The sequence below is a fragment of the Stomoxys calcitrans genome, chromosome 1, assembly GCF_963082655.1.
Source record: "Stomoxys calcitrans chromosome 1, idStoCalc2.1, whole genome shotgun sequence".
NCBI classification, from domain to species: Eukaryota; Metazoa; Arthropoda; class Insecta; order Diptera; family Muscidae; genus Stomoxys; species Stomoxys calcitrans.
Window position 1 is genome coordinate 70,434,501 of NC_081552.1, and position 26,817 is coordinate 70,461,317.

General features: G+C 40.3%; 1 protein-coding gene across 1 annotated transcript; it reads right to left on the reverse strand.

Moving 5' to 3' along the window:
- Positions 1-618: 618 nt before the first annotated feature.
- LOC106095142 (probable DNA mismatch repair protein Msh6) lies at positions 619-18,494 on the reverse strand. Its single transcript, XM_059369860.1, has 9 exons — positions 17,843-18,494; positions 17,402-17,710; positions 15,509-16,819; positions 15,303-15,455; positions 14,942-15,241; positions 14,295-14,877; positions 14,078-14,229; positions 13,860-14,015; positions 619-790 (listed from the first exon to the last, which is right to left on the reverse strand). Exons 1-9 carry the CDS (start codon positions 18,263-18,265, stop codon positions 644-646), a joined length of 3,534 nt encoding a protein of 1,177 aa, XP_059225843.1. The 5' UTR covers positions 18,266-18,494; the 3' UTR covers positions 619-643.
- Positions 18,495-26,817: the final 8,323 nt, after the last annotated feature.

Here is a 26,817-nt window from a genome sequence, read left to right on the forward strand (position 1 = left end):
TTTCTCTTGTAACACTCGCATTAAACGTATAAAAAAAAAACAACAAAATATCGAATGAAAGAAACAGACCTCTTTTTATACAAACACAAAAATGTAAGAAATATTCCTAATTATGTTGTATTATTAAATAAACAAAACAATTACCTTGTTTGCGTATATAAAATAAAACTTGAAAAAGCAATTGTTTATAGATTATAATTATACCCCATTAGTACAAACATGTACGAATTGCTTTGTATTTTTCTTTAGTTTAGAAATATAGTTTTGTTTTTGTATTTATTTTTTTTAATTTTGTTGTTATTTTTTGTGTAGCAATATTTATACAAAAAATTTTGCAAATTTGTATGTGTGTTAATTAAGTTATTTATTTATTATTTTACTGTGATAAAGAAACAAAATAAAATCGAAATAAATTAAAATTTCAAGAAGACACAAAAAAGTAAAAAACAATAAAACAAATGTTTATTAAAAAAAATTGTATATGAGTACATGTGTGGTTTTATTGACACTTGGTAAAAAGAAAGAAGTAAACTAACAAATGGTATGAGAGACATAACAATACTGCTGATGTATGATGTATAGAAATAAAAAAAAAACAAAATGACACCATAGGGCGAATAACTTAAATCGTAGAAAATTTTATTCAAACTTGACATTTTTGAAGTTGAATTAGCAAATTTTTTAAATTGCTACTCTGCCAAGCGGATCCTGTGTTGCCAACTGCGGCTGCAGCTACAATTTTGGCAGCTAATTTGCGCTTAAGAGCCAAAGCCTCTACCTTTTTCGAAAGCTTTAGTTGGGAAGAGAAAAACATATAAAGTTAAATTTAATAAAGAAAGAAAAGAAAAAAGAGCAATATACAAATAATCTCTTTTTTTTTGTTCTTCGACAAAAATCCTCAGTGCGGTATGTAAAGGCCTGACGTTTAGTGTGGTGAATAATTTTTGAGTAGCCCACTAAGATTTTTGACAGAAGGCAAAACAAATTTTGACGGTTATAAAGCAGAGTTCCATGTAACTGCTTACACACAAACATATTTATGATTTATTGATGATTTTGTTAAATATATAATATTGTCAAATTGCCATTTGAAAGTTGACGATAAATCCTACACTGTTGAAAGAAATTGGCAAAACAAAATGTTTTTATTTGCAACCTCTATATTTGTTGGAAGGCGTCGGCTGATGCCATCATTTGACTTTTACATGTTAATAAAATCTTGTTACAATAAAATCATAAATCCAAAGAGACTTTTATCTGTGAACAATGCCCAAGTATTTAATTGTTCTTATTGCATGTTTATTAAAGGCGCTATTGCACGGCATGTAAATGTCTTATGACATGTCACTTTTTGTATTCACATGTAATTGAATGTTTGTCAAAATTATTATCACACCTTTATGTTATTTTCGTATGACATAACCTAAAAATTTGAACAAAAGCTGTTTTTTTTATTAGTAAAAAAAGTTAAGAAAAGGCTGATTAAATCATAAATTTGTGAAAACAATTTAATTTGGGTTTGCTTTCATTCGACTGACAACAACAACAACTGATTTCTTTATGTTTTTGTCAGAAGGAATAGAGCACGCTCTAATCGAAAAAAATTGCATGTACTATTTTGAAAAGTGATTTTCATATGTTAGTTTCGTTTGTATCACATGACATGTAATAACACAACTACATGCCGTGTAATAGAGCCTTAACCAATTGTTTTTAAGCAAGTCATGGATAATTTTCAATAAATTTTGATTATTTGAAATAGCTTGGTTTCTTGTTGCTCAGGCAGAAATGTCAAAAATTTGTATAGTGAGAAAGTTACCGTTTGGCACAGCAAAATGTAAATTTTTTCTCACCAGTGTAAAAAACATTGCTATCATTCGACACACACTCTAAATGTGGAACAACATGTCAACTGTTTGTTTTGCCTTATGAAAACACAAGCAAACGATTACCGAACGTCCGTCCGTCGACCGTAACCGGAATATAGAATTTAGTAAAAAAAAAATTACGTTCCTTTTTCGTGTCAGCTGATAAAATATTTGAAGATTGAACAAAATTCAATAGCAAAAATGTGTACATATTAGAAAATTGATACTTCATTCTATGATTTTTATGTGTAATTTCTAACAATTTATTGTTGATATAAGATGAAACTACAAGATAATCGTATACGGGAAACGAAATTAACGCTATGTCGTGAGCCCCGGAGTCTATTCAGAGATTTCAAATATCCGCCACGGACTTCAATCTCACTGAATGCCGCCATACTGTCCACATCAATCCTGAGTTTAAAAGACGGTAAATCCCTTCTAAGAATATATTTTGCGGCCATCGTTATGACTGAAAGAGCGTACACTTGCCCGGCAGTCTCACGGACATACCGCTGTTGTGAGTCTCGTAGTATACTCTGATCCGTTCCCTGGCTTCACCTTGGAGCCATCTGTGATGACCGTCTAAAGACGGGAGTTTAAAAACCTGTAACTTATATCTCAAGGACCAACTCTATCATCCTTAATTTTGTTGTAGCCCTTCTCGAGAGTAACCTTTCGAAGATGTCGACAGAAATTTGTGCCGTATCAGCAGTACGACGTCGTCCGCATATGCGACCATTCTCACGTCATCCCTGTTGAGATCCAGCAGGATTTCGTTTATCACTATTTTCCAGAGAATCGACGAGGAAACATCATTATCATCAAAATCGGATTAAAAATTCTCCTTTTATGGGCTCAATACTCTATTTCGGGAGATCGATCTATATTGCAGCTATATCCAAATATAGTCCGATCTGGACGATATTCAACAAAAAGGTTAAGAAGGGTACCGGAACTCGCAATGCCAAATAACATTGAAAGAGGATGAAAAATGCTCCTTTTATAGGCTCATTACACAATATCATGAGATCGGTAAATATGGCAGCTACAACCAAATATGGTCCGATCTGTACCATATTTGACAGGAATGGGTAGGGGTCTACCAAAACACACTGTGCCAAATTTCATCGACTTTGGGTAATAAATGGATCTTTTATGGCCTCAATACTCTATATTGAGTCAAATATAGTCCGATCGGAACCGCACTTCACAGAAATGAATAGGGGTCTACCAGAACTCACTGTGCAAAATTTCATCGAAATCGGATGAAAAATGACCCATTTATTGCCTCAGCACTTTAAGTCTGGAGATCGGTCTATATAGCGGCTATATATAACTAAAGTCCGATTTTATGATATCGGAAGATCAGGTTTATATACAAAGAATACAAAATCATCAAAAATTTTTTGAAAAATGTTTTTATACCCAAAATATCTGCAATATTATAAATACCCAAATAAATACCCAATAAAGGTATTTATTGGGTATTTACCCAATACCCAAGCGTTGGGTTTCACCCCAGTAGAAACCCATCTCTAACCATGAATAAAATAATAAAAGAACCTCAAAGCGAGGCTCATTGAATTTGTTGTTTAAACTTTTCGTGATGTGAAAAAATGTTTTCGAAAAGGTTAAACCGATTCTAACTACTGCTTTAAAGCAAATATGGTAAAATTTTTTTACACGATTTTGAAATAAATCGGTTCGTCAAGAAGAAAAAAACTCCAACATAAGTCTGCCTTGCTCCCAAAAGATTACATGCTGTCACCACTCACTAATTAGTGAGCTCTCCAATGGTAGAAGCATGCCTTCTTGAGACGGACATTGTATCATATCAGGGCAGCTTTCTTCGAGCGCAGTAAGAAAGGTAAACCTCCAACCGCCAATATCTCTACTAAAAAAAAACACAATGCCAAAAACCTGTTACCCAGCAATCTTCGTTTGCTAAAGAGTAACCTTTCAATGTGTGTATACACACGATATGAGGTAAAATGTGTTTGCGATTAATGCATTGGCTTGCGGTACGTCCAAGGTACCTAAATGGATGCCTAACATATTTAGATATACCTAGGGGACTGTAATTAAAACGGACCGCAAGCCAACGGCCACGGCCATTCGTGCCATCTCAAAAAATGCAAATTTTGCCCATGAACATTCCAACTTCTCACATATCAATGAGTGCAAGTTTAAGCTCAATGATAAGGGGCCTCCCTTTTAACGGCCGAGTCCGAACGGCGTGCCGCAGTGCGACACCTCTATGGAGAGAAGTTTTACATGGCATAGTACCTCACAAATGTTGCCAGCATTAGGAGGGGAAAACCACCGCTGAAAAATTTTTCTGATAGTCTCGCCAGGATTCGAACCCAGGCGTTCAGCGTCATAGGCGGACATGCTAACAGCGACCAAATTTATACGACGCGTTTTCGAAATAATTGATGCATAATTTCACCGGAAAGTTAAAGATGTAATAAAGAGGTTTTTATGGCAAACTTCATTTCCGGAAAATGTCATAGAAAACCTTATGATACAAAGGCCTAAAGTACAAATGAATGATAAACGACCTTCCGCGCAAAAGTCAATAATATATATATCAGGAATATCAGATGCGATGAAAACTCGGAAATTTACGATTAAGAAAAATATAATCTAGCGCAAAAACCGCCAAACTCACTAAGGACTTTGATCTCTAGCACAAAAAGTAAAATTTACAAAATGGTAAAATCCAACGTTATCTACAAAATTAACAGCATGGGAAATGAAACTGATAGCTGCCATCAAAATTATGTAGGAAAAACAAATTTAAAACAAGGTAAGCGGGACACTAGTCGGATTTTAAATCAGGACACAACAACTCAGTATTAGCGAGCACTGTGTGGAGAGAAAACATTCCCCTAACATGGTTAATGCAGAGATATTGAAAACTTTAGCAAGCGTTTTACATTAGAAATGCTTTCAATCACAAATGTACCACAAGAAAAGCGACTGATGTAGAAAACTGTGCGCCGAGCTATAGGCATATTATAAGTAAGAGAAAATGACTTGTTAGTTCAATATAAAATGCTGTGTTGTAAGACGTTTGATTATTGTAACTCTATAAGCTTTTGTTTATGTGGAATGTGTGTCAATTTGTGTTTAATTAATTTATTTCCTTTATTGCTTGGTGTCAGTCTAACCTGATGATACCAACCGAAGAAAGACGAAATATTTTTAAAATAAATAAAAAGCAAACAACATTGGCCTCGAGCTTAATTATCAACAATAAAAGGTCGAATAAAACGAATTAATATAATAAAAAATATATATAAATACAATAAAAAAAACTTGAATGAAAAACAACAAAATAAAAAATATACTTTTAATTTAATTTGGTCATTTATTAGTCAAGTCGTCAAGTCGACCATATATGACTAAAACACTACAAAATTAACAATTCACAAAAGTTTCCTTAAAAATAAATCAACTACTCAAAAATAGTTAATCTCATAAACGTAACTAATATTACCAATAATAATTTATAGTACATATACTAAAAGTTAACATTAAAAAAATACTACTCAAATATCATATATAACAAATAAAAAACGAATAAAATAAATAAAAAATACCTCGAGCTTGAATTAAAACAACAAAATAAAATAATTGCAGGATATTGTCCGGCTACAGACTATTTCGTTCAATGCTTTCTATTCAAAGAATAGCACAGCAAATAACATTAAAAAGCAAGGCAAAATGTGTGATGTTGCTTAAAAGCATTTGACCGGCTATATGTTTCACGATTTCTGATTCGCCACGAATCTTCATCAGCAGAATTTGTCAAATCGATCATGGTACTTTACATACCAACCCAATTAGAGTAGGTTGCAAATCACACATCTGAACTTGAACAGGGCTCTTAAAGACGACTTGATTCACAAGCGCAATAGGCAACAAGTAAAATCTTAGTTCCCTTATTCAAATTCAGCTCATCCAACAATGTCAATAGCAACAAACACAATTTTGTCGAACCTATTTGTTCTCTGCACTGAGATCAGCCGGACAATATCCTGCAATAGAAGCCAAATAATATTTTAAGACCAAAAAAAAAAGAAAGCGCAAACAAACAAAAAATAACATAAAAATAATATCAAACCTATGGCAGCCGGTTGTACGCACCGGATTGACCCCATGGAATCCTCATCGGCAAGGGCTGCCGCCTCATTGTACGTGTTCGTCTTTTTTCGTCATGGGAGAGGCACATCCGCAAGCTTCTGGTCCGTGCCGGGATTGAAAAGAACCCCGGACCCTGGTTCTGTTCGGTTTGCCAGAACCGCCTTCATCATCGGTCGGTGTCGGTGAGGTGTAACCGGTGCATGGAGTTGAGACATTTCCGATCTTGCTCTGGCCTAACTTCACTACGGGAGTATACTGGTTATGTCGCAAGACCGATCTCCCTTCTCTCACCAGTGGCAAAGACTCTTGAGGCGTTACTCCTCCCGAGCCTCGTAGGAGAATTTCCATTCGCCGAGCATCAACATGGATTTCGGAGACTGGACAGCACAACAACAGCTTTGCATGCCATCACCACACACATTTGCCGTGGATTCAATCAGCCCAGGCCATGTGATGGGACGGTCCTCGTGGCACTGGACCTTTCGAAGGCATTCGACACGGTCAGCCATGCCAAATTATTGGAGGACATCGCCAATACGTCCCTCCAGCCAGGCCTGAAACGATGGGTCGCGAATTATCTGTGTGGTCGCCAGTCATTTGTGGAATTTAGGGATAAGAAGTCGAAGCACCGTAAAGTAAAACAGGGAGTTCCCCAAGGTGGGGTGATATCTCCGGCACTGTTTAACCTCTACCTATCCTCCATTCCACCCCCTCCAGACGGCATAGAGATCGTATCATATGCGGACGATTGTTCGATCATGGCATCAGGCCCCCCACCCATGGATGACATCTGCGATAGGTTGAACGTCTACCTCAACGAGCTTGCCTCATATTTCGCTGCAAGAAATCTGAAGATATTCGTCACCAAATCTTCAGCCACATTGTTCACTACAAATACGCGTGAGGTGAACACTGAGCTGACTGTGATGATCGATGGGCCACGAGGACCGTCCTATCACATGGCCTGGGCTGATTGAATCCACGGCAAATGTGTGCGGTGATGGCATGCAAAGCAGTTGCTGTGCTATGTAGTCTTCAAAATCCTCGGGAGGAGTAATGCCTCAAGAGTCTTTGCCACTGGTGAGAGAAGAGAGATCATTCTGTACGACTCCCCCAAATTCGGGTCCTCCTTTCCAGGCTTCAGTAGCGGTATAACTCTGCCCATTTTCCAGACATCGGGAACTATAAGAGTGTTCAAAGACAGGTTGAGGACAGTAGTAAGATACTCAACTCCAGGTAAATCCAGATACTGTCAATGAAGAGATTCCGTCGGGGCCCGAAGTCTTGGATGATTTGGCGCCACGCCAGCCATTGTGATGGCTGTCCATCGGCTCGGAGTCACTCTCGGGATGCACAATAAATTGACGGTTGAACAACCTGGCGCATCTCTTCGGACCTGTCACGGTTTACTTCGCCAAAAGTGACTGAGGTCCTGTCATCCCATCTACCGGGGTTCGAGAGTGACTTAACAGCAGACCACAGCTTGCATAAACGGGCGCCTAAGTTACATTGCTCCAAGTGTTCCAGCCACAAATTCCGCTTATGTTCGTTGACTACCCTGGTTATTTCCAGATTCAGCTCACTGATTCTGGGGTTAGTGGGGTCCATGCAACGAATCCCATCACGCTCGTCTGCGAGTACCACTGCCTGCGCCCGGAAATTGGGCCGCGCTTGGGGTATTCGACCGTCTGGTATAAAGCGAGCGGCTGTTGCGTTAATGATGTCTCGGAAATTCCTCTCGGCAACTAGCAAATCCGAAGGGTGTTGGAGTTCACTTAAGTGGTGATTGGTATACTCTGAAGGCTGTTGCGTTAATGATGAAGAAGCCAGCCCGATCGGCCTTCTTCCGATTGATAAACGTGCGGCGCTCAGAGGTTATAAAGTCGTGTGGTCGGTCGATGATAAGAATTATGGGGAGGTGGTCTGACCCCAAAGAGATGACGGCTTGCCAGATTACATCACTCAGGAGATCAGGGGATGCAATGGAGATGTCTGGCGAGCTGCTGCATCTCCTCATCCTCATTCACCGTGCAAACTGTGGAGCCTTTAATCTGCTCTGCCTAAGCTACGCCACGCTGGTCGTTACCTAGGGAGAATGCCATGAAGTGTGATGCGCATTAAAGTTCCCTAGAACCAGACGATTATGGCCAGAAAGTAACCCACATAGGTCGGGGTTGTAAGCTTGGCCATTAATTAGGACACAGCTACCAACCGGCGGTATGTACACGTTGTATGGCTCTATCTCGGCAGTACCGGACCTTACTGCTATCCCCATGCACTCCATGTAGGGGTCACTAGCGCCAGGCACAGGCGATATGAGTCTATATTGAACGGAATGGTGTATCACGAAGGCCAATCCCCCACTTCAATTCCTTGAGCGATCCTTACGTAGCACATTGTATCCGTGACAACTGCAGCTGCAGGTGTTGGTTTTTGCAGTTTAGTTGCAAAAATGATACAATTCCCGGCACTAGCCTGGCAATATTGGGACTGTGATGCTGCTGTTGCGTATATTACCGCACAAGAGAGGTCGGGGGGTCACATAGTCCGACGACGACGCTTGTGACCCACTGCTGGCTATGTTCACACAGCACCTTGCAACATATCCAGTATGACTATACTCCCGTAGTGAAATGAGGCCAGAGCAAGACCGGAAATGTACCCACTTCATGCACCGGTTACACCTCCCCGACACCGACCGATGATGGAGGCGGTTCTGGCAAACCGAACAGAACCAGGGTCCGGGGTTCTTTTCAATCCCGGCACTGACCAGAAGCGTACGAAAGAAGACGAACACGTACACTGTGGCGGCAGCTTTTGTCGATGAAGGGTTCAATTGGGTTAATCCCGCGCTTACAACCGGCTGCCATTGGATTGACAAAAACATTGTTCGAAGCTATTGGCATCGTGGCGGCGATAAGGATACCATAACCAACCCCCTTGTGAAGGAATAGAATGTATACCACCCAGGCAGAATGAAAAGTCGCAGTAACCTGGCTAAAGAACAACAAGGCAGCTGGTTGTTGTTGTTGTATCCACATTTTCATGTGTATGTGGAGATCCACGTCAAGCTCCTAAGCCAATAACCCGCCTTGTCATATCGAGGATCAAAGGTACTCAGTATTCGTGCAAGAACCGGTGCCGCCCGACCACTCACTGAGACTCTCCGCTTGATACCGCTGATTGTCCGCGACTTCCGTTGCAGCTACTCCGTATGGAGCATCACACTATCCATGTCAACGTGCCCAGTAGCTTGCAGCTAAGCTTTACATGATAGCAATGAACACCACACAGATCGGACCTCAAAATTTCGGCCTGTTTGGTGCCCACAGCTATCCCGTACTGGGCGGCCGATTGGTTGCTTACAAAGCATATAACGGGTCGATTATATATTACAATCTTACTTCAGTTGAGTTGCCAACGGGCAAATTTACATTTTTGTATTAAATTGCATACTTTTTTAAAATTTAGTTAGTAGCTGAACAACACTGATATTGAATAAAACTGGCAAGAATTTCTAGGAGTCAGAAAATTTCAAGAGTCACACATATATTGTTTTTTATTTCATGCTTTTATCTCCTGGCAACGCCACTATAGTTTTGTTCTAATCCATAATCCACCCATAAAACAAACAGATAGGTTACACGCTGATAAGCAATCCCATGGCAGCCGGTTGTACGTACCGGATTGACCCGATGGAATCTTCATCGGCAAGGGCTGCCGCCTCAGTGTACGTGTTCGTCTTTTTTCGTCATGGGAGAGGCACATCCCGGAGTGCCTTCTCCGTATGCTTTTGGTCCGTGCCGGGATTGAAAAGAACCCCGGACCCTGGTTCTGTTCCGTTTGCCAGAACCGCCTTCATCATCGGTCAGTGTCGGTGAGGTGTAACAGGTGCTTGGAGTGGGTACATTTCCGTTCTTGCTCTGGCCTAACTTCGCTACGGGAGTATAGTCATACTGGCTATGTCGCTAGGTGCTGTGCGAACATAGCCAGCAGTGGGTCACAAGCGTCGCCGTCGTCGCCTTCGGCGTCCTCGTCGTCGGACTATGTGACCCCCCCGACCTCTCCCGTACGGCAATTTATGCAAAGACAGCACCCTAGCCCTACTATTGCCAGGCCAGTGTCGGGAAATGTATCGTTCCTGCAGTTAAACTGCAATGGACTGCGAGGCAAGATTGATGAGATTGTGGATTTTATGAGTCGGAAGAGCATATCGGTCGCAGCGATCCAGGAGACAAAGCTGACTAACACCTGCAGCTTGCACAGTTGTCACGGCTACAATGTGCTACGTAAGGATCGCTCAAGGAATGGAGGTGGGGGATTGGCCTTCGTTATACACCATTCCGTGCAGTATAGACCTATCTCGCCTGCGCTTGACGCTAGTGACCCATACATGGAATGTATGGGGGTAGCAGTCAAGTCTGGTACTGCCGAGATAGAGATATACAACGTGTATATACCGCCGGTTGGCAGCTGTGTCCCGATTAATGGCCAGGCCTACAGCCCCGACATAAGTGGGTTGCTATCTGGCCATAGTCGTCTGGTTCTGGGGGATTTCAATGCACATCACTCGTCATGGAATTCTCCCCTAGGCAACGACCAGCGTGGCATAGCTTTGGCAGAGCAGATAGATAGCTCCACGTTTTGCACGGTGAATGAGGATGCCCCCACTAGGATTACGAGGAGGTGCAGCAGCTCGCCAGACATCTCAATCGCATCCCCTGATCTCCTGAGTGACGTATCCTGGCAAGCCGTCATCTCTTTGGGGTCAGACCACCTCCCCATAATCCTCACCATCGACCGACCACCCGACTTCATAACCTCTGAGCGCCGAACGTTCATCAACTACAAGAAGGCCAATTGGACTGGCTTCAGAGAGTATACCAATCGCCGCTTCAATGAACTGCCACCCCCCTCTGATGTGCTTGTGGCCGAGAGGAAATTCCGAGACATCATCAACGCAGCAGCCGCTCGCTTTATACCAGCCGGTCGAATACCGCAAGTGCGACCCAATTTCCCGGCGCAAGCAGTGGTACTCGCAGACGAGCGTGATGGGATTCGTGCTATGGACCCCGCTAACCCCAGAATCAGCGAGCTGAATCTGGAAATAAACAGGGTAGTCAACGAACATAAGCGGAATTTGTGGCTGGAACACTTGGAGCAATGTAACTTAGGCACCGGTGCAGGAAAATTGTGGGCCACTGTTAAGTCTCTCTCGAACCCCGGTAGACGGGACGACAGGACCTCAGTCACTTTTGGCGAGTTAACCGTGACTGATCCGAAGAGATGCGCCAGGTTGTTCAACCGTCAATTTATCGTGCATCCCGAGAGAGACAGGGCAAGGAGGAGAGCCATTCGCCGTATTCGTGGTCTCCGAGCCGATGAACAGCCATCACAATTTACCGTGGGCGAAGTTACTAATGTCATCCGTGGCGCCAAATCTTCCAAGGCGTTGGGCCCCGACGGAATCTCTACATTGATGCTGAAGAATCTGGATTTACCTGGAGTTGAGTACCTTGACGCTTGAGGCATTACTCCTCCCGAGCCTCGTAGGAGAATTTCCATTCGCCGAGCATCAACACGGATTTCGGAGACTGCACAGCACAACAACAGCTTTGCATGCCATCACCACACACATTTGCCGTGGCTTCAATCAACCCAGGCCATGTGATAGGACCGTCCTCGTGGCATTGGACTTATCGAAGGCATTCGACACGGTCAGCCATGCCAAATTATTTGAGGACATCGCCAACACGTCCCTCCAACCAGGCCTTAAACGTTGGGTCGCGAATTATCTGTGTGGCCGCCAGTCATTTGTGGAATTTAGGGATAAGAAGTCAAAACACCGTAGAGTGAAACAGGGAGTTCCCCAAGGCGGGGTGATATCTCCGGCTCTGTTTAACCTCTACCTATCCTCCATCCCACCTCCTCCAGACGGCATAGAGATCGTATCATATGCGGACGACTGTACGATCTTGGCATCAGGCCCCCCACCCATTGATGACATCTGCGATAGGTTGAACGTCTACCTCAACGAGCTTGCCTCATATTTCGCTGCAAGAAATCTGAAGATATCCGCCACCAAATCTTCAGCCACACTTTTCACTACAAATACGCGTGAGGTGAATTCTGAGCTGACTGTGATGGTCGATGGAGAATTGATTCCGACCATCAAGTGTCCCAAAATACTAGGCGTCACATTTGACAGCTCCTACACTTTCTCCCCACATGCCACAGCAATCTGCAGTAAAGTCAAAAGTAGAAACAAGGTCCTCAAGTCACTCGCTGGCAGCACTTGGGGTGCAGACAAAGAAACCTTGTTGACCACGTACAAAGCAATTGGCCGGTCTGTGGTAAGTTATGCAGCGCCAGTGTGGTCACGTCAGCTTTGTGACACGCAGTGGAATAATATTCAGATCTGTCAGAATGCCGCCCTCCGAACTGCGACGGGCTGCCTCCTTAGTTCTCATGTGGACCACCTCCACCAGGAGACAAAGATCCTACCAGTGCGAAGACATAACTACATGCTGTCTAAGCAATACCTTTTGGGCTGTTATCGCAGAAATCATCCAAATCATCATCTTGTGGATAGATACCCACCGCCCAGAAGACTTAAGGTAGATCTACATGATCTAGAGCGTGAGGTCCAGCGCTACAAGAGAGAACCTCTACATCAAGCGGCATATCAAGCGGCAGACACGGTAGCAGACGCGTTAACTGGCTACCGGGTGAATGTAGTCCTTGGAGAACGACCGCCACCCATTGCACCCGAAGAAATCGACCTCCCCCGGCAAACCAGAGTGATTCTGGCTCAATTACGTTCCGGCAGATGCAGCCGCCTCAATTCCCACAGAGCTAGGATTGATGCCGATGTGCAAGATGTATGTCCCGACTGTAACCAGGGACCGCACGATACACGTCACCTGTTTAACTGCCCGGCCAGACCCACTCGACTCAGACCCAGATCCCTGTGGACGCACCCCATCTTAGTCGCGGAGTTCCTGGGTCTTGACACTCAACAGAATCAAGCAGACGAAAGATAGTACACAATAAACTGCTACAACAACAACAACGCTGATAAGGCGCATTCTTCAACATGTCTGCCGAATTTTGTTAGGAGATCGCAAATCCGATAATTGAAAACTCATAATTCTATATCCAGTATACAAAGAGGTGGGCCAACTGCAGAGTGCCAGATGCTCTCAAGGTGCTAAGGCCAACGAGAGAATGGGATCTTATTATGAGCATGGAAAATCCATCATAGATTCGATATTCATGCTACGCCAATTCCTGGATAATCCAAGAAAGGCAGAGTAAGGACAACACTCAAAACAGTTTAAAGCTATTTCCGTGTTTGGTATCCCTGCGAGATTGACACCCCCAAACAAGGAAGAGATTATATCGTATCTTTACAATATCCTTCCTACTTTGTAAAGCAAGGTTTACGTGGCTAGATAACTCATAAAAATTGTCTGGTTGGTGAAGGAGAAACCACCTGATAATGAAGACTTTCTAATGGGGATTTGAACCTAGGCTTTCGGTGTCATAGGCGAACATGATAACATATGCGCCACGTTTGACTCCAAGTCTGGGGATGTGTTTGGCATTACATAGAGATAAAACAAAGCGCAAACAAAGAAAGTTGAGAGTAGGCGGGGGGAATGGTTCCGCTACAAAGATACGATTTCTGTTTCGCTGAATAGCATATCTTTCAAAAGAGGCATAACCCAAGACCAATACTTACATTCTATAGTGAGTGCACGTGTTTTTCCCTCCATTGTTAAATACAAATGTTTAAAAAAAATGTAATTTAAACAAAGTTCATCATTAAAATCTTACCATATAAGCACGTTTAATAACCTCATGAGGCATGCCCGCTAATTTTGCTGCATTAAAACCATACGACTTTGGACAAGCTCCTGATGAATACTTATAAAGGAAGGTAACTGTTTCTTGCGTGGGATCTTCAGTATCTTCATTTTCAACCATGCAAGCCTAGGAAACAAACTCACATTTATACAAAAATACTGCAAGTGCCAGGTAGCCAAAACACTTACCATATGCCCCAAAGTAATTCTGGGATCTTTGTGGAAGAAATCTATTAAATTATGATAATGGGTGGAAAACAAACAACGAGATTTGAGATCAGCCAAAAAGTTAACAACGGAAGCAGCAATGGCTGTGCCATCATAGGTGGCTGTGCCTCGTCCTATAAAAAATAACATAAACAAGAATTGTCGTGCCAAATTAAAGAGTAAACACTTTAAACCTTACCCAATTCATCCAATAACACCAAGCTATTGGGTGTTGCATGTTTCAAGATCAAAGATGTCTCATTCAATTCAACCAAAAATGTTGAATGACCCGATAATATATCATCCTGAGCTCCCAATCTGGTAAATATGCGATCAACTAAAGACAAACGACAGCGTTCTGCGGGCACATGAGCACCAATCTGAGCCATTACAGTCAACAAACCCACTTGTCGCATGAGCGTACTTTTTCCTCCCATATTTGGTCCTGTTAGTAAAGACAAAGGTGCTGTCTCATTACAACCCAAAGCTAAGCCATTTGGTATATAAGTCTCAGAGGAGACACAAGGGTGATAACCCTCTTCAATTTCTATAAATGCTTGTTGTCCCATTTCGGGATTAAACAATTCTGGTATGCACATGGAAGTACTTTGCATGCGGGCATATTCGGCCAGAGAAGCTAAAACATCCAGCTCAGCAACACAGTCCACACTCTGTTTCCATAGACCGTATTGTTGGGAAAACTTTTCGAAAATACGTCGAGACAAATCCCTTAATATATTATTACGCTCCTCTTCGGCAGTTTGCATTTGTTTGAGAAAAGCCTTTTAAGAAAACATTTACATATAAAGAAATATTTTTAGTAGTAGCAAGTTTTAAACAAAATACCCTGGTTTCTTCAGTGGTGTATCGGCGGGTGGGCTTAGATCCCTTCTTTTGACCCTCCAAAGCATATTTACTATTTGCTTTGCGAGCATGGGATTCAGGAATTTCTAGTTGAAAACGCTTCTTATCGCTACCAAAATAGGTAATGCGGCAACCGAAAAACTTTTCCTGCTCCACTAAATACGATTGTAGTTCTTTATTGATGCATTTGATTTTATCTTCAGCTCTGTCATAGTCTTCATCAACTCCATGCTCAGGGGCAATAACACCACTTTCTGAGGCTTTTGCATGATCAAAGGCTTGCTGAAATTAAGAAACGTTAAGAGAATTTCAATGGTACTATATCAGCAAAATATTATCATACCTGAAAGAATGTCAATTGTTCCCTCATATCGGGGAAGGCTCCTTCTTTATCGGATCCTTGGCTCAAATGTTTTAGTTGGGTTGAGCACACATCCTCAAATATAGCAGGAATCTTTGCCAGGGTATCAAAACCCTTGAGTATGGCAATGAAATTCTAAAAAATAACCACTTAATTTAGACTTTTAAAACTGGTTCCTGTTAACTCACCTGTATTTTCTTTTTGTTATACACCTTTTCTTCAAAGAATATGGCTCTGCCATCAGGATGCTTTTCTTGGACAATTTTACTACCGAAATGATGAAATTGTGCCAAATACCTTTCGAAATCGGGTAAGGGAGCAATTAAACCACGGAACTCTTGCAAAAGATTTGTGTTATTTAGGAACTCTGAAATAGCGTCTTGTCGATCTTTTATTGTGCCCAAATTGCATGAGGGAGCACAAAGCCAATGGTGCAGTAAACGTTTACCAAATTTCGTGCAGCATTGATCCAAAGTAGATTGAAGTGAATGTTCCTCACCCGTAATGCGCAGATTCATCAGAGTGGTGGCATCCAAAACCATATGAGCTCTTTGTTGCATGAATGATTTCTTGGGAACATCTTTCTTGTCGCTTTTCATAGCCAGAGTATCTGGCGGTTGGTACAAATGATATCGCACCATTGGTAAAACCTTTTCGGCCACTTTACACTTTTTCATATAGCCGATGCATAAGCCCAAAGCTTTGAGGGCCAATTTTGATTCACGATGAGGTGTCAAACCCAAATGATCTGAATCATCCTGCATTGTTCTCAACACCAGAGGCCAATTATCACCACCAGCATAATAGTTCTCGGCCAATTCTTTTAAGGTTTTCTCAGCTGTACACTGTTGACTACCAGTGGCCGGCATATATTCTTTCAACGTGCCACCCAGAACAGTTCTCATTATATCCTGAGTCTTCTCTTGGATATTGGATTTCTCCAACACCACCAAGACAGGCATATGGTGTGATAGTAGAGTGTGTAACCTTGAACAATTTTTATCATCATCAAACTCGCCAATATAACAATCACCAATGGAAGTATCAACAAAACAGATTCCATAGTTGCTTGTACCACCCACCTGAAGTGGTTTCTCCACTATGGCCAACATATAACTCGCTTGATGATTTTGGGTAACCCGACTTTGAGAACCATAGACCTGGGTTCCTCGATCAGTGATTTGGCATATTTCTCGTTTTACAACTTTATCGAATTTAGTAGATTTAGTGCGTTTGCATCTTTCGGTCATCATATCAGGGGTTTCGGTTTGTTCTACGCGGGCAACTTTGTAGCCTCTTTCAACCAAAACAGAGGCCATTTTGTCAAAAGATATTTCCGGAAACCCGGAATGGGCAAATTCACCTCTCATGTAGGTGAAACCCAACTCGTTAACTCCCACATCGGCATCCATGTGGTACAACTCATAGAATTTTCCTACTTTAAAGAATAGCACACAATCATAATGATCCGATTTTAGTATCCACCATTGTCGAACGCCCTTTTAGAAAAAAATTTAAAAGGAGTAATGCCTAAATTAGAGTTGACAATTATTTGTTATTACAAAACAAGCCTCAAATAGTATCGCTAAAAAATCAAATACATCCCCCATGCCATGAAGCTTTGTTACTAACTTTCCCATGAACATTCCATTAAGGAACAGGGAATACTTCCCCATATCAACGAATGCAGTCCGGTTAAAGTTTTAACTCAATGATAACACCTTATCCTTTTTTATGCCGAATCCGAACGGTGTGCCGCATAGCGACACCACTTAATAGAGATACCTTACAAATGTTGTCAGCATTAAAAAGGGGTTAACCATCGCTGAAAAATTTTCCGATTTTCACGCTGGGATTTGAACCCAGGCGTACAGCGTCATAGGCGGATATGCTAACCTCTTCACCACGGTGGTCTCCAGGAAACTAAGTTACTCCATCATAAATTTAAATTTAAACAAATAAAGTCATACCTGTATTGTTTTACCCTTTTAAAGTGACTGCCAATGCCCCCACTTTTTCCTTATATTAGGTTATGCCTAATATTTGATGTGCCTCTCTTTCCCTCCAGTTATATTTCTTACCGGTGAAAGTGAATCCAAAAATTTTTCCGGTACATATAATGTGCTGGGATCATACTCTGGATGATCTGGTCGTCGTCCTTGTTTATCTTTAATTTTGTCAGGCTTCAAGAATTCCAATTTCTGATGTGGCCATATGACGGGCTCATCTAAAGTGGATGTGGTCACAATGGCCTCACATTTGGCTTCTTGTTTCTTAGAGGTTTTATATTGCTCTGACGATTGCAAATGTTGCAATTTTTCCATAAAGGTGCCCGTGGCCACAGACTCATCAAGTTTAACCTTTTTTGATTTGGGCTCGTTATGCTTCGACTGGAAAAATAACAGACAAACGGCACATTTAGGCTGTGTACATTTTCATACAATTGTCCCTATCCTTTTATTTAATCATAGGAGCACACTACCAAACACATCAATGGGTGCATACACAACGTTAATGCTTACCCTTTTCTTATGTTTTTCCGGGGAAGATTTTTCTGCTTCAGATGAAGCTTCCTCTTCCTCATCAGACAGGATCTTTCGTTTGTTTTCTTTTTCCGACTCCGGTGATGATTCCACTTTCTTCTTGGATGCCGTTGCACCATCTGCCTCGTCATCGGAATCCAACAGTACATAACGTTTACGATTCTTCTTTGCTCCAATCACATCTTCCTCATCCTCGGATACATCCATAGAAGTTGCTCCCGCATCACCATTTTTTAATTTCTCGTTGCCTTTGATTTCATCCGCATTGTTGTTATTCTTCTTCTCTGTAGTCGTTGGAGTTTTCAATATTTTTTTGCTCGCCGGCGAGCTGAAGTATTTAAAAAGTGTATTTTTAGGTGATCCCACATCTTTGCCAAAGGAAGAATTTAATTTTTTCGACATCTTATAATTTTGTGGTCAAAAACTTGAATTGGGTTGGGTAAATCAATATTCTGTCTTTTGGACACAAATGCCAATTTTGGCGGCTAAACTACAACACTTCCCCTTGCAACAAGGGTCCAATTTGTCGATATCACTTTCGATTATTTGCGAAAAAAGTCATAACCGATAAAAAAAAAATAACATTAAGCACCAACTTAAAATTGAACCTTGGATGTTTATGTATGTTAAAAGCTGTATTTTAAATATTTAGTCCTATCCATGACATAATGACCAGGTAGTGTACCGTAAACACCTTAGTACAATTTTTTCTCGCAAAGTGCACTATCTGTCAACGAGTTTTGGTTATGTGTGTATTATATTTAGTTAATAATCATACACACAAACGAAAAAAATGGCGCGAACTAGTAATATACTCAAAATCAGAGTTGCACTTATCAATATTTTGTTGTTGGGCAACTGCCACTAACTGTAAATGAATATATCTTGGGTCCTATTAACATCAATAAGAATGTCAAACCTGTCGATTGAAAATGTCATCATATAGGAGGAAACAAAGAATGAATATAAAAAGAGAATAAGTTGACATCCTCAATGCCAAGTACTGCCAAAAATTTAAAAAAATTTATGTCTGTACGGGGCAAGATGGATTCAAAAAGGTGGTCTCCCGCGAAGAGCTGAAAACAGCAGACGAGTTTGACGGTATTAAGATGTCAATTCTGTTTTTACATTCTCAGCAAACCGCGCCATTTTCCATGTTCTCTTTGTTAGTGTTTCTCTTTCTCTCTCATTTTACCTGTACACGTACAAACACGAGGGCAAGTTTCTTTGGTTGTGTTGAGAACAATGCCATTTTTGAAATAACATCTTGAAGACGAGTGGCGAATTGCATCATATGATTTGTGGTTGTTGTACATATGAGACCACCTTTAATTGGGCATGGTACTGGGTAGCTATTAATGTCATGTGACAAGGCGGATCTATAAATGTGGTCTCACGCGAACAGCAGTTAACAGCCGGCCAAGTTTGACGGTATTATGTCAAATGTCAAATTTTTGTTTGCATCCTACTTGTTGTCATCTTCGCTGCTCACGTACGCACATGTATACACACAAACGTCGATCAGCTTGATGGCAAGATGGCGGATTGCACCATATTATTTGTGTTGTTGTACAAATGAGACCACCTTTAATGGTTTCGCCATGGTCATGTGATAACAGATAATAATAACCAATTTATCGTGATTTGCACTATAACGTACTACAATAAAACATTGCTGAACCACTAAAGGATGCCTCACACGACCAGCTGCTAACAACCGGCCAGGTTTGTCGACATTAAGATGTCAGATTTTTCTTTGCGTTCTCTATGTTTTATCATTGCAGTGCTTTATTTTAGTACTGTATACATGGTAGAATCATATACTAGGTATGATCAGATGATCAACAACAAAAAATTGGGATAGAACTCTGCTCCACGAACTTGTCAAAGCAGATGTAGACACAAATAGAAATGTTAAACAGTTGACATTTCTACGTTATTTCAAAATAATTAATAATTTTCCAATACAAAATGTAATGTGTTGTTTGATAATAAAGTAAATAGTTCTAATAAAAACAAATAACAACGGAAAATTTTGCGTTTGAAGTGCGGAACATGTTTGTTTTAACCATGCTTGGATTATACAGGGTGGCTGATGAAAGCCGCTACCAAAAAAAAATGTAATAACTTTTTTTCTATTTAATAATAATAATTTAATAATTAATTTAATTAATTAATTAATTAATTTAATTAATAATAATTTAATAATTAATTTAATAATTTAATTTAACATGAATAAAAGAAAAATGTATTCCATACACCGAAAAAAAAAATGTAGCAATATTCATCATTGTAGCAATATTCATCAGCCACCCTGTACATGCTTTAAGCGACTTACAAAATCCCTTATTATTTTCCATACCACGCCATTAAGTTGTTTCATGTCTGGTAAGTGGCGTTAGCCTCGAAAGCCAGGCAATGACATAGGAAGTGTTCCAGCGCCTCACATCTTTCTCATAGGGTTTTCGTCGTCTCATCTGCTGTCTCGCAGTTCCACAGTGCTAAGAAAGGCTCCGGATTTACCAAGTTTAGGGATCGCAGTCCTCTGGCCTTCGCAGCCAAATCGTCTGCTCTTTTATTCCCTCTTAATCTGCTTTGGCCCGACACCTAAGCAATGAGGATCGTGCCATCCTCAAAGAAGGCGTTAATCTCTTTCTTATAATCGACGACTGTTTGTGACCTTACCGTCCTGGTTGTTATTGCCCTGATAGCCACTTAACTTTCCTGGGTTCTCAATGAAGACCTCCAGTCCCACTCTGTCCTCTAGCTTTGATCCATACGTCAATCACAGACTGTGCCGCTGGCAGCAGTACCTCGCACTTGACCTAAAGTGTCTTTCAGGAATCCAATAAGAAACCTCTTCTATTCCTTTCAGGTTTCCCACCGTCGCCTCTATTATACCGCCACAGTGGCTGTCTCACACTCGAAATGAAACAAAAAAAAAAAAAACATAATAACGAATTTTGGGAGTCTTTGCGCAGCCCATATTGTAAATTTCAGCGAATTCAGGTAATAAATGCGACAAAGACCTCAAACTTGGAGAATGGTCTATATGCGGGCTTTTTTAAGATATAAATCGATCTATGTCACACTCAACGGGAGTCTTGATGGCCCGTCAAGATCCCGCACAATGGTTTACATTTATCAAATTCCTTGCATGAGATGAATACCAATTGCAGCCTCCTGGGCTCCTTGAAGTTAAATCGTAGGATATGTTTATATGACTGCTAGATCAAACTAAATAGAAGGTGGCACAAAAGTTAGCATGGTCGTATAAGTCATTGGACGATCGGGTTGGCTTGGCTATTGGATGGTACTATGTTCGTTTTTAACCGGTGAAAACACATGTTTTTCACGGTTGCTTTTTTAAAACACTAAACAAATCTCAAAGATAACATAATACTTTTGTGAAAATTTCTTCATAAAGGTTGGTAATATATACGGTTTTCGCGGTAAAACTCCATATAAAAAAATGAGCGAAAAATATTGATGAAAAATGTTAATTTCACCATAACTTGTTTTTTCATCTAGGGGAAATTTACATTTCACGACGCCAAAAAAGAGCACAACCAATGTCGCTGCGCAACAAGTCTTTTTCTTACGTAAAATAAACGCGATCGCCATACTTCTAATTGTAACTACGTGTTTGCTAGTGTTAGTGATCTTGCTCACACGTATTTACTCGAGGTGGAAAACAATATTATTTGTGGATGCATAAATAAACTATTTGTATGAAAATATAACTAAATTTTCTTCTAAAATAAATAAAAAATAAATGTTCCTTTCATAAAAAGCTATTGCAATAAATCTCTACGAAGTAATAACGATTGTGAAAGTGTTGTGCGTTTGGTCTTGCTACTACAACAACATAATACAAGTGGAAGATGCTGGCAAAGGCTTTTGAAAAGTTGTGCTTATTTAAGTATGACCAACGAAAAACTACAAACTCAAATTATTTTTACAAATAAAAGCTTTTCTTTCTTTTCTTTCTAAAAGTTTCTTTTTAAATAGTTTTCTTTTTCATTATTTATTAACTAGCTGACTCGGGCCAGCTCCGCTGCGCCTTTTTTACATTTATGTGGAACAACATTTTAATTGCAATATTTTTTTTTGAAAATTAAAGAGCTTTTAGTTAAATACCATGCTACGAAACTAGTATATCGCTTGACTAACACTTTAACAATATAAGTGCCTTTATCTGAATCCCATAAAGATCATATTATTGGTCTACGAATTTAAGTTTAGATGTAAGGTGTACTCCATTCTTAAAATACTTTATTTCAGCCCGATATTGTTATGATATCTGATTTAGGGGTGTTTACGGGGGTGAGGTGATCCCCCAGACACTTGGCCCCGAAAAATATCAGCATAGTGCTATTCTCTCAAATACCATTTATTTAAACCCCATATTGCCATTGGTTTAAGGGGAGTTTACACTATGAGGCATCCCCCAAACACATGGCCCCGAAATTGGTTATCAAATTTGTTTTCTGATCTCAAATACCTTTCATTCGAGCCAAATATTGGCATGGTCGAAAATTTTTTACCCTTTGGGGGTGATGCTCTAAATACATGGTCCTACATAATTTTATTTGAGCCCCATATGGGCCCATATTGAGCGATGGTCAGCAAAAAATTGCTGTTTGTGAGGTATTTTGGGAAAGGGGTAGACCCCCAGAGAATTGGTCCCGAAAATGGGTATCAATTTTTGCTTTACCCCCAATACCTTGTATTTAAGCTCCACATTGACATGGTAGGTAAATGTGCTCGATTTAGGGGAGCTTTGGGGATTGGGGTGGTCCTCCCACATTGCAAATGCAAATTTTGCCCATGAACATTCCACTAAGGTACAAGGGCAAACTTCTCACAAATCAATGAGTGCAGTCCGCTTCAAGTTTTTAAACTCAATGATATGGAGCCTCCTTTTTATAGCCGAGTCCGAACGGCGTGCCCAAGTGCGACACCTCTTGGGAGAGAAGTTTTACATGGCATAGTACCTCACAGTTGAAAATTTTTTCTGATGGTCTCGCCAGGATTCGAACCCAGGCATTCAGCGTGATAGGCGGACATGCTAACCTCTGCGCTACGGTGACCACCAACATTATCCATCCATCCATCCATTATCAATATATCAGCAACGTGGTCTATTCTCATACATCTATATATCATTTATTTGAAACGTATTGCCATTGGCCTCAAAAATGTATATCAAAATCGTTTTCTAATCTCATTTAAACTCCTTATTGCAAAAGTTAGCAAATATGTTCGGCTTGGGGTATTGGCCCTAAAATCTATAAATATTTAGTTCCACTCTCTTTAAGACCAAATTGTCTTGGTGAGCAAATACGTCCTATTTGGGTGTTGTTATGGTGGTGGGACGTGCGCTAGACAGTTGTTGATATCAGATACGTGGTCTACTCCCACATACCTTTAATTTGAGCCCCATATTTCCATAGTCGGCAAACATGACCGGCTTGGGGGGTGTTTTGGGGGATGGGCGGCCGGCCACTCAGTGAGTTGGCCTTGAAAATATATAGCGGATTCCTGTTCTACTTTAAAAAACCTTTTATTTGAGCCTCATATTGCAATAGTCAGTAAATACTTACTATTTGGGTGGTGTTGTGGGGGTGGGGCGGCCCCATAGACACTTTTCCCGAATATTGATATCAAATTCGTGATTTACTCCCAAAGACCTTTCATTTGAGCCCTATATTGCTATGGTCGTAAATATGTCCCCTTTTGGGTATGTTTTTGGTGAGAGGAGGCCCCCCAACCACTTGGTCCCATATTTGAATATCAGATTCGAATTCTACACTCAAATACCTTTTATTTAAGCCCCATATTCCCATGGTCAGTAAATAAGTCCTGTTTGGGCGGTGTATTGGGGAAGCAGTGGACCCCCATAAACGTGGTCCCACATTTGGATATTAGATTCGTATTCTACTCGCAAATTCCTTTCATTTGAGTCCCATATTGCCATGGTCAACAAATATGTCCGATTTAGTGGTGTTTTGGGGGTTGGGGTGGTCCCCCTAACACTTGGTCCGACAGTTGGATATCAGATACGTTTTCTTATCCTTAATACCTTTGATTTGAGTCCCATATTGTTCTGATTGGTCTAAATATATGTTTGGTACCCCATCCGAAATTTGGATACCAAATTTTTATTTTTAGGGTACTATATAAGAGCACACGAAATTTCGCTTAAATCGCACCACCCATCTTCGAGATCTGGCTGAAAATTAGGATAAGGGGGAGGGTAAGCAAATATTTCCTATTTGGGTGGTATTATGGGGTGGGTTGGGCCCATAGAAACTTTTTCCAGAATATTGATTTCAGATTCGAGGGGTACTTCTGAAGACCTTTCATTTGAGCCCCATATTGCTATGCTCGTAAAATTGTGCTCTTTGCGGGCGGTTTTGGGGAGGGGCGGCCCCCAAAACACTTGGTTCCACATTTGGACACCATATTCGTATTCTACACTAAAATACCTTCTATTCGAGCCCAATATGGCGATGGTCAGTAAATAGGTCCTGTTTGGGGGTGTTTTTAGGGAGGGGGGGCTCCCTTAACACTTGGTCCCACATTTTGATATATTGATGGGATGGTCCCCCAAACACTTAGTCCTATAATTGGATATTAGATACGTTTTCTAATCTTAAATACCTTTCATTTTAGTCCCATAGTGTCGTGATTGGTCTATATATATATTTGGTATGTTCTGGGGGTGGGGCGGCCCTCCTAGGTATCCCATCCGACATTTGGATACCAAAGTTTAGTTTTTAAGTTACTGTAAGAGAGTACACAAAATTTGGCTTAAATCGCACCACCCATTTCCGAGATCTGGCGTTTCTGAAAATTATGGTAAGGGGGAGGTAATTTTTCTTGTGGCCTCACAGCTGTTGCACGATCTTGTGGAGTGAATGTGGTCGTACAATAAGTATGACAAACAGAACTTAGATACCCTTGTGTGACTTGTTAAAGGCGGACGGCGCCATCTATATTTTTTTTCGTAGTGGAAGTAGCAATCGGACTAGGGAGACCGATTATTCGTCACTTTTACTTCCAGGCCATGTGCCTGGACGGTTTTAGATGTCACTAGGATAGATGTATATCACAAGCAGTCATTTTAGTCATTACAAAAGTTGAAAGTGTGTGACAAGGTACTCCTGCCTCGTTGTAATTAAAGACGAACTAAGTACAGTAAAACTGAAAGTTAGGTTAGTTCGGAGTTGAAACGTGGTACTATCAATGGCTTAATGTAATATCGTTTGTATTTCTTTTTTTTATATAGAAAAATTATTTGTCATTAGATTTTGTTTAAGGCCAGGATTCACTGAATAAGGTTAAGCCAAGCGATCAGCCGATATACTTTTTTTTTAATATTTGACAGTACTTGGCATTGAGGATGTCAACTTGTTCTCTTTTTACATTCATTCTTTGTTTACGTTTTCTCCTATATGATGACATTTTCAATCGTCAGATTTGACATCCTTAATGATGTTTATGGGGCCTATCCACTTTATGTTTTTACATGTGACCTAACCTTCTATTAGTGAATCCTGGTTTAAGGCAAAAGTTTTTATAATTTTTTTTTCTATTAAGTGCAATTTTTTTTTTTTGTGGAGATGGGGTAAATTTTGTTTCGTTAGAGTATAAAACAAATTATGTTTTTCTTTGTGCAGGATATTTTGGTTGGGACCTTTCAGAACAATATCCTCCATAAGTTCACAACGGATCGTTCGACAAATTGCGGCCTGGTCACCGGAAGGTAGCGGCATTAGGTAACACCTAATATCCCGATAAAATTTAATTTATTGGAGCCACCAGGTCATATATACATTTTTTGAGTGAGTGCATGAACCAAACTTAACAGACCAAAATAGTACTGTAGCGACTGTTGTGCTAAAAGAAGATAGAAATAGGTTTATCGTCATCCTTGAAGACAGCCAAAAGTTAAGGAGAAAAAGTCACAAGAGAGCAATATATACTTATATATAAATGCTTCCCCTTTTTTTTTTAATTTTTTATTAAAACCACTTTTTTTTCGTATAACCATACATTTGTACGGCACGTGGTTAACAGCAAGCAGTTATCAAGTAACATTACTGTGGAATTCATTTGGAAATATAATGCGAAGCATAACTCCAGTCGGTAATATTTTCTACCAGACCTGAATTACAAAATCTTCAAAATTGAGTTTTTGTTATTTGAAATGAAGTAATGTATGGGACAAGAAAAGAACACAACATATATGTGATATTTGAGTTTGAAAAGAGTTTATAGAGTAATAAAAAAGGTTAAATTAAAACATATTTAATTAAAAAAGAAATACACCGAAAGAAAAATGTATAAAAATAATAAATAGGAAAGCAGGGCATAAAAAACTATTTACATAAATATATATGTACATTACCCATTTATTAGTATATTTGTATAAATAAGAAGAAGAAACTGTTATAATTTGTAAATTTATTTTCTATTTATTCTCTAAATGGCCCTATTATTATTCTACATTTGACAAAACTAGGTTAACATATATATAGATTAAGCTTCAAAAGATGATTATTTTGAAAGATTTAATACTTACTTCACTTTTAATGGCTATGACAGAATATTTGTTCTACTAGCCGAACGTAGAATAGCGTTCCAAGCGCCTCGATCTTCTGCGCTCATTCTAAAATCTCTGACACCAAGTTTCGAGGTGTCTCCCACAACTTGATCTTTCCATCGGGCTTTTGGTCTTCCCGGTTTGCGTATACCACCGTGTTTGCCTTCAAAAGACTTCTTTGCTGGAGCTTCTTCATCCATTCTGACAACATGACCTAGCCAACGCAGCCGTTGTATTTTGATGCGTGTAACTATGTTATCGTCGTCATACAGCTCGTGGTTCATACGTCGCCTTTATTCTCCGTTAACGCCAACTGTTCCATATATTTTACGAAGAATCTTTA

What these genes read in the sequence shown, in the direction of transcription:
- LOC106095142 (XM_059369860.1), bottom strand. Translation starts at nt 18,265, where the DNA reads ATGTCGAAAAAATTAAATTCTTCCTTTGGCAAAGATGTGGGATCACCT. An exon ending in ATAACAAAAAGAAAATACAG is followed by an intron (nt 15,456 to 15,508) that starts GTGAGTTAACAG and finishes GTTATTTTTTAG; the next exon opens with AATTTCATTGCCATACTCAA. An exon ending in AACAATTGACATTCTTTCAG is followed by an intron (nt 15,242 to 15,302) that starts GTATGATAATAT and finishes TCTTAATTTCAG; the next exon opens with CAAGCCTTTGATCATGCAAA.